The following is an 8805-nucleotide window of genomic DNA, read 5'->3' as shown; positions in this document are numbered from 1 at the left end:
ATTCTGTCGAATTTTTTCTCTTTTTCTCTTTTTTTTTTTCTTTTTTTTTTTTTCTTTTTGCTTGTTTGCTTGCCTCAATGGTCAGTGCCTCGGTGCTTGGTGGCTTGCAATGGGAAAAGCATTAATTAGGGCACATTCCCGCTGGTTAACCTCACTGCCATCAGCACTGACCAAAGCAGAGCCCAGCCTGTGCTTGGCCCTGTTGGGATATGGGGAAGCTGCTTTGGAAAACTGCTATCCGTTTTGGCTCACGTTCATCAAAAAATAAACTTTCCAATGGGGCCAGCCCTCACCCATCTGCTTCCTCTGCCCACAGCCCCAGCGAGGAGCTGAGCAGCCCTCAGCAGCAGCGGCTGAAGCAGGTGAGGAGCAATTCTTCTACGGGCTGAGGATGGGTGCAGCCCCTGGCCACATTGTGGTGGGAGTGGAGTGGGGTTGGTGCTCAGTCCTGGGTGAGTGCAGGCGTTTGTGGGACCCTACTCTGCTTCTGATCTGCGCATCCTTCCCAAGCCCATCTCCATCCCATCAGATGGGGCCTCAGCTCCTGATTAGTGCTTTAATTAATCATTTCAGCTGTCAGCAGTGTCACTTTCCAGGCTGTGACCCCTTCTAGGGGTGGCTGCATTTTGAGGCAGCCCTTTGGGACAGACCCTGACAGGGGTCTCGGCAGCAATCTGAGTACTCTGCTGTTATTAGCAGACTTTGTTAAGTCTGCTAACAAAGTGGAGGGCCATCCTATCCCTGGGCTGCTCAGGTGATTAAAGGAGGGAAAGAGCTTTTTTGTAGCCAGCTGAAAGAATTTGGGATTTGCAGCCCCACCACGAGACCCTGAGGAATATGCACTAGGAGATGGCAGTGGGTTAGTGCTGTGGGGCAGATCCATCCTTTTGTGGTGCTGAAGTGCTGGGGGCTCTGCCTGGGAAGGATCCCCTCAGAGCAAATCCCTCACAAAGGGGGGATGCTTTGCACCCAGATGTGATCAGTGCTGATGCAATCAGTGCTGCATCACTCCTGGGGGACCCCGACCAGGTGCCCTCTCCCTCTGATGTCCCCTGCCTGGTGCTGAACCACATGCTCTGCATTTGGTAAATCAGCATTATTTATAGCCCAGGGTAAAGAGGATTAGGTGTGCTGCCTTTAATCCCCCACTTCCTCCTGCCCTGCTTCTGCTGACCTCGATCCTTGCAGCTCTGGTGTCCCTAGCCTGTCTCAGCACATGGCCTTCAATCTCCACCCCACAATCCGGTTTCCATAGGAAACACATGTGGGCGAGAGGAGCCAGAGGGATTTTGGTCCCCACACTCCCTGTGTATCCCTTGTGGCTCACATATGGTGGTATGGCATCATGTCCCCCATCCCCTGGACAGGCATGGTGTGGTACTGCTGCCCTCCAATCTCTCTGCTAATGGCCCGTTCTGTTTCCTTCCTGCCATCCCTCTGTGGGCCAACCCCATGGTAAGTTGTTCATGTAACAGTGCAGCACGTCCCTTGCAAGAGCTTTTGCAAGAACAATGCAAGAGCTGCCGTGCTCACAGAATCCCTTTCCAAAATGCACCAGTGTGCTCCAGCTGCTGTAAGAGCAGATGCTGAACCATGGCACGGTCGGTCTCTGCAGCATCGTCTGTGGGGCAGAAGCTGAAGAAGAAACGGCAGGAGCCAGCAATGGAGCCCGAAGCCAAACCACGACGGCTGCGGGTGAAGAAGCCAAGTGATCCCAGGGGTACCGAGGAGCCCCATGGCCCAGTGCAGGGTGAGCAGCTTATGGGGGCCCTCTGCCAGCTCCTGTTCCCTCCAAAGCTTATGCCCCATGCACCCATGGTGCTCCTTGTCAAACGGGCTCTTGAAATGTGCAGGGGTGAAGAAAGTGGGGAAGAAAAAGGAGAAAGGAGAGGAGGAGGGTGATAAGGAGCCCAGCTCCAAACCCCTCCGGGAGCCTCGGAAGAAAAAGGAGAGCTCAGCGCCTCGATCCCATGTGGCCAAAGGCCAAACAAAGCAGCAAGGTGAGGGGACATGGCGGGCAGCAGCCACCCTCCATGGGCACATGGAGGTTGTACCACAGCATGGTACAACCACATTCCCTCACGTACCATGTGTCCCCACGAACCACAACCCTGTGTGTCACAACCCCAAGCACTTTGTCCCCACTGTCCACCCCACTCATATCCACAGCAATTCTGCATCCCCTCAGGGTGCTTTTTGCCCCCAAATCAGCCTCATGCATCCAAAAAGGATGGGGAAACTCCAGCCCCATGTCCCCACGCCTCATGTCCCCACTCACCACATCCCTATGTCCACGCTATCAGTTTCTGCAGAAACCCTGCATACCCCTGTGGTGGTTTTTGTCCCCAAATCAGCCTGATGCATGAAAGGTGGGAACCCCCCAGATCCATGTGTGTCCCTCTGTCCCTTGTGTGCCACCACCATCTCTCTGCTGTGTCCCACTGGGCAGAGGTATCTGAGGAGGAGGAGGAGGAGGAGGAGGAGGAGGAGGAGGAAGATGAGATGGAGAGTAAAGATCCTCCCAAAAAGCTGAAGAAGAAACTGACGAAAGAGCCACCCTCAGGGGATAAGAAGCTGAAAGCAAAGGGTGAATACACAGGGGTGGCACAGTCCCAGTCCACTGTCACCATGTGACCTCTGTCACTGGCTGTCCCTGGTCTGGCCCTCCAGGTGACAAAAGTGATGCTGACAGCAAAACCAAATCTACCAAAAGCGCCAAGAAGGAGCTGATATCTGTGTTCCATGTGAATGGGGAGAAGAAGGAGAAGAAGAGCAAAAAGAAAGGTATGAGGTGAGCGGGGTTGGCATCCTCATCCAGCAGCTCCCACGATGTGTGATGGTGTCCCCATGTTCCCATAACCCTGTGTTCCCATGCACCGTTTTCCCATATCCCCACATCCCTGTGTCGCTTTGTCCCTGTGTCTCCATGTCCTCATGTCCCCGTGTCCTTGTGCCCCCCAGCTGCCACTGGCAGTGATGAGGAGGATGACTCTGATGCCAGTACCAAACCTATCCGATCGGGTAAGAAGAAGAATCCGGTGTCACTCTTCCAGACTGGTGGGGACCCTCCCAGAGAGAGAAAAACCAGGAAGAAAGGTGGGAGCAGCGCTAGGGGGCTCCAGGGCCATGGGGGGCCTGGCTATGGGGCATTATTAATGATGTGTTGGCATTCTCTCCTGTCTACAGCCCCTAAAGCAGCAGAGAGCGAAGAGGACGCCTTGGAGACACAGCAGAAGAACTCCAACAAGAAGGGCAAAGGGAAGAAATCTAAGAAGGTAATGGGGGGAAATGCCAGAGACACCCATACAGTGGGTCAGGAGCCTCCCCTGGAGTAGGTCTGCATGGCCATACTGCCCCCAGAGCCAAATCCTGAGGGCACGTGGGGTGTAAGGAACTGGGAAATGGCAGTAAATGGCACAGGGCTTGGGATCCCCCAAAAAAGCTGTGGTGTGGCCCTGCAGAAGGAGGAGAGGCCGCTGTCACCTGTCATCGAGGTAGACAACCTGGAGAAGTTTGTGCTGTCCCCAGCGCCACAGGGGGTGACCATCAAGTGCCGGGTGACGCGGGACAAGAGGGGTATGGACCGGGGCCTGTACCCCACCTACTACCTGCACCTGGATAACGACAAAAAGGTGAGCAGGCAGGGGGCCGGAGACCCATGGGAACACCCAAGGAGTGCACCCATACGGTTTTTAGGGCATGCCTATGCGCACTCCACTGGGTTACTTCTGTCTCATTTTTCCTTGGAAATGCCAAAGTTGATGCAAGGTATGATGCCAGAGAGGTAATGCTCGTGCCACGCATAGGGACACTGACAGTGTTTTGGGGCTCAGCTGCGCCACAGTGGTGCTGGTGGTAGGTCAGTGGTTGGATTTGCTGATTTTAGTGGTCTCTTCCAACCTTAACGATTCTGTGATTCTATTTAGGGACATGGCTTAGTGGCCATGGTGGGGATGGGTTGATGGTTGAACTGGATGATCTTAGAGGTCACTTTCAACCTTAATGGCTCGATGACTTTACAACTTACACAACGTCACAGCCGTGTCCCCATTGCACAATGCAACATGCGGAGGGTAAGGTGAGGTGACAGCTCTGTCCTAGCCACGTCATGCCCCCAGGTCTTCCTGCTCGCTGGGAGGAAGCGTAAGAAGAGCAAAACCTCCAACTACCTCATCTCCATCGACCCCACAGACCTGTCACGGGGTGGGGAGAACTTCATCGGGAAGCTGAGGTGGGTGCCACCAATTTTTGCACATCAGATGTGGGATGGGAGTGGGATCAGTGCAAAAGGAGAGGCTATGGATGGTGGGATTTGGTGTGAGATAGTGATGCTGGTGGCACCAAATCTTGTCCCTCTGCTGCAGGTCCAACCTGATGGGGACCAAGTTCACCGTGTTCGACAATGGCTCTAACCCTGATCGGGCCAGCGCCGATTGGTCCAATGTGCGGCAGGAGCTGTCGGCTGTGGTTTATGTAAGAGTTCCCCCCAGCAGAGACTGAGGGATCACCAACCTGCACTCCCTTGCTGGGGCATCACTGGGGGCTGCAGAGCCATGGAGCCGTGCAATGAGGCTGCAGCCCACAGCAGTTGCTTCTTTTATGAATGGGGCATCTCTTGCAGGAGACCAATGTGCTGGGGTTCAAAGGGCCCCGGAAGATGACAGTTATCATCCCTGGGATGAACTCAGACAACGAGCGGGTGCCCATCCGGCCCCGAAATGTGAGTCAGATGGCCAAGGATCAAGTGAGGATGGAGCCAGCAAGCCCTCTGGGCTGGGTTTGATGGGGTTCACTTGAGGTTCACCTGGTTGAGGCATCCCTCAATCTCAAGGCACCTCTGTGGGAGGTGGAGGTGTGGCGTTAGTCTCTTCCCAGCCATGTCCTGCTTCGGAGTTGTGTGCTCCAGAGCATCCAGGGACAGCATCCCACTGTGTGCCAAGTCTCACCCTCTTTGCCCTCCCCAGGACAACGATGGGCTGCTCATGAGGTGGCAAAACAAGAACATGGACAACATTATTGAGCTGCACAACAAGGCACCGGTGTGGAATGACGAGACCCAGTCCTATGTCCTCAACTTCCACGGCCGTGTCACCCACGCCTCCGTCAAAAACTTCCAGATTGTGCATGGCAGTGACCGTGAGTGGAGGGATAGGGTGCAGGGGGGACTTGGCTGACTCCCAGCACCCATTTTGCTGTTTATTTCTTGCTCAACTGCTCTGGGGTTTCCCTGCGTTCTGCTCCGGCAGAGGGAGCACGTGGGTCGTGCACGGTCATGCAAAATAGGGCATGACTCGATCCTGGAGGGTGCTGAACTCTATAGCACCGCAGCATCGCCGCCAGCGCACACCCCATGCGTGCTCCCCATATGCACATCTTTGGTGTGCATCATGCCTTGGGGATGGTCCCTTAGGGTGACCCTTTAGGGTGATGGACACAGGATCCGGATGTGGCTCAGGGGTACATTTGTACCCCCTTTGCCAGCGGCACTGCCTGCCCCACGGCAAAGCAGACACGGCCCCATGGCAAGCATCCCAGCATGGGGCAGCACTCAACCCTCGTCACCTGTCCCGCGCAGTCAGAAGCCATCGGCACCCGCGGGTGTTGAGTTACAGGACAGAAAAAAACCTGTCGGGGGCCCCCGGTTATTTTTACAGATTTCCTGCCACCCGTGCTTTGGTAACAGTGAGTGTCCCATGGGGGGCAGTAGGCTCTGGTTCCCAGGGACAGGGTGCTGGGGGGACCATCTCCTCTGAGGTGCAATGCAAAAACGCTGCTTTTTGGTTAATTGAGCTGCAGGGCAGTGCAGCAGCAGCCAGTGTACGAGCTGGGCATAGGTGCCCCCTTCACAGTGCCACTTGGAAAGGGAAGGTGTGGGTGTGGGAGCCGTCCAGCCCACACCAACACACTCTCTACTCTGTCCTGCAGCTGATTACATTGTGATGCAGTTTGGACGTGTGGCAGATGACGCCTTCACCATGGACTACAACTACCCGCTGTGTGCCGTGCAGGCCTTTGCCATTGCTCTCTCCAGCTTTGATGGAAAGCTGGCCTGCGAGTAGCTCCATGCTGTCCTGTCCCCATCCGCCCCCCTGGTTCCTGTGTCTGACACCACTCCATTGGGCACCACTCTGTCAGGCACCGTTTTGTTGGGCACTGCTTGCCTGGCTGTGGGCAACTTCCCTGGGAACTGGTTACTGGTCTCAGACAGAAGGAAGAGTTAAACCTGAAATATATATCTTTTTTAGTTTCTGTTTTGGGTTTTGTAGCGCAATCTTTAAACAAGAAGAGGATGTGATCTCCTTTGGTTGGCGGTTCTTCATACCCACACCAAAGGTCACCCCCAGCCGCCAGCAGCACCCAATACCTGATTTCATTTAAGAACTGTCAGCAGGAACAGTGCTGTTTCTTGGAGACAAATCTCCAGATTTGTCCCAAATTGCCAGCCTAGTGATGCTCTTCTGTTTTCCAAAAGCTGCATGGCTTTGGGCTTCATGAGTCATCACTGCACTGGGGGCAGATGGAGCCCTACATGGGTGCATGCATAGCCCCATCCCTTACCCTCGTGGGAAAGCTGGAAGGAGAAACAACTGGTGTGGTTTAGGGCCAGCATCTGGCTAGGTGCAGCCAGCAAATGTGGGGGAAAGCCAGATCTTGCTGCCCAAATCCAGCTGCCAACCACACATTTGTTTGAGATTGGGAAAGGAACAGCTGATGGTTAGGGACTGCCTCCATCGGCACTTGTCTCAGTTTCCTGTGCATTTGTGGGAGGCAGGAAGCCAAAGCTTGGTAAGAAAGTGGGGTTTGGTATTGGGGTCCCCAGAGTGCCCCCTCTCAGAGCATCACTTTTCTCTGGGAGTTCCTCCCTCCAGCACACCCAAACATTTTTTTTTTCAAATATTACTTGCAGTTCCCCCAAATTGCCAGCCTGGGGTGCAGCCAAAGAGAGCAAAAAGCAGCACTGTGTTGGAGATGCAATGCAATCCCATCCCAAACCCATCACCCATTGGGTTGGAGACACAACACCATCCCATCCCAAACCCATTGCCAGCAGCAGCGATTCTAATGTGCAAGCACTGCATGCACAGCCCACAGCAATTACAGCATCAGCCACCTCCCCCAAATCACTTACACAAATCCTCCTAAACCAAACCAACTGCAGCATAAGAAGCAAATGAAAGCAATTTAATAGGGTTCTGGATGTTCGGGCCCTTTGTTTGCCCTGGCTGTTAACACCAGTGGAGATAAAGAATTGAGGCAGTTGCAATGTGTATCTACTTTGGCCGATGGAAAGTGTGACGGATGCTCAGGCAGACCAATGGGTGAGGATGAGGATGTGTGCGTGGGTGTGGAAGGAATGCTTGCTGCAAGTAAAGATCAAAAAAAAAAAAAAAAAAAAAAAAAGAAGTAGAGAAGAAGAGGAGGGAGCTTATCAACTTCTGAGGCCAAAGTGTGCATTGTCCTCAGAGAAATGCTTTTCTGAATCCAGGGGATGAGATTTACCCTGAGGCAAAGGCTTTGAGGCTTCTTATGGTTGAGTTTAGGGGTTAGGGTTGGGCTGGTGGAGCGGGGATGGGTTTAGCCCCATGGAGCACATAAGCTCTTCCCAGGATCCTCCAGGGAAATGCATTGTATTTTTTGCAAAGGTGTAAGGAAAAGAGAGAAGAATGCATCCCACCTTGATGCTGCATATCCTACCTTGATGCTGAGCACCCCACCCCATCCCTCTCCAATAAGCGGAATGGTGCTGCTCTGGGCCACATCCCAGTGGTATGGGTGTGCAGGACATGCTGCTCTCAGCATGATAACCAACAGGCAGCACTGGGAAAGCTGATATTTTTCAACTGCTTTAAGAAAGGAATCATTTTTAAATTAGTGAATCCATTCTGGAGAAGTGTCAGAGTTTTACAGTGTTGTAGCTGTTCTTGGTGTGTTGCCTAGACTTGGATGTTCCAGCCATAAGAAAATATTATTTATGGCATTGCTGCTCACAGCTCTTTTATATTATAATTTGGGAAGGGAAGTTGCTGTTCCCACCAGTGGACAAAGAACAGCAGAAACCAAGTTTAGGAAAAAGACCAATCAGCAGCACCACAGCAAAGCACCGAGGGCAGAACTGGAACAGGATGAGATCGTGTTGCAGCCACTCACTGCACACATCCAGCTCGGCACAGCAGTAACCCCACTGCTGCTCCCCTGTGCAGAACGCCATGTGTTCCTAAACATTTGCAGATCAGGCTTTTCTTCATGGGCTAATGCACGCCTGTTTGCTCATGCCTTACTCAGACTAAACTCCTATTGAACTCAATTAAGTCTGTCATCTCCAGGAGCAGTCAATGTCATTTTTGCCCAAGTAAGGGATGAGTAACGAGTGCTGCGAACGGCCCTTGGAGAATTGCAGCCATTTTGCTGCAGTTCTTGGTCCAGATTCTTGCAGTCAGCACCAGGCCAAGGGTGGAAGAATGCGATATGGCCATATTAATCACCCAGATTGCTGAATGTGCTGGATGGGTGTGTGGAGAGCTGCACCATTGGCTGTTGTGTCCCAAAATGTTTCAGTACAGCTGAGTTTGGCATGAAAATCAGAAAAATATGTTTCTGAAAGGGATGGGATGCAGGGAGCATCCTTATCCTGAGTGAAGTGCCTGGAGGATCCCATTCCCTGATCTACGTCTGCATGCACTGCGCCATGTGTCACCCAACCTGCCCACATCCTTGCTGTGTGCCGAACTCGTGCTCAGCAGCGCCGGGCTTTCTGCCATTGGGACCTCAGATCCCAACACTGGGGCTGGGCCATGGCCAAGGACT

General features: G+C 53.2%; 1 protein-coding gene across 1 annotated transcript; it reads left to right on the top strand.

The window, feature by feature from the left end:
- The first annotated feature begins 209 nt into the window (after nucleotides 1–209).
- TULP1 (TUB like protein 1) lies at nucleotides 210–6220 on the top strand. The gene is given in 14 exon segments (XM_042888033.1): nucleotides 210–306; nucleotides 309–362; nucleotides 1616–1750; nucleotides 1854–2000; nucleotides 2450–2587; nucleotides 2671–2784; nucleotides 2962–3096; nucleotides 3187–3275; nucleotides 3462–3632; nucleotides 4119–4231; nucleotides 4365–4473; nucleotides 4622–4720; nucleotides 4965–5136; nucleotides 5926–6220. Coding segments are annotated over 14 exon segments (1707 nt in total). The 3' UTR covers nucleotides 6060–6220.
- The last annotated feature ends 2585 nt before the right edge of the window (nucleotides 6221–8805 follow it).

This window comes from Lagopus leucura, unplaced genomic scaffold (genome assembly GCF_019238085.1).
Source record: "Lagopus leucura isolate 7727_CA_CO unplaced genomic scaffold, USGS_WTPT01 Super-Scaffold_100136, whole genome shotgun sequence".
Taxonomy (NCBI): Eukaryota; Metazoa; Chordata; class Aves; order Galliformes; family Phasianidae; genus Lagopus; species Lagopus leucura.
The sequence above is the reverse complement of the archived record's forward strand: the minus strand, read 5'-3'. Positions and strand labels throughout refer to the sequence as shown.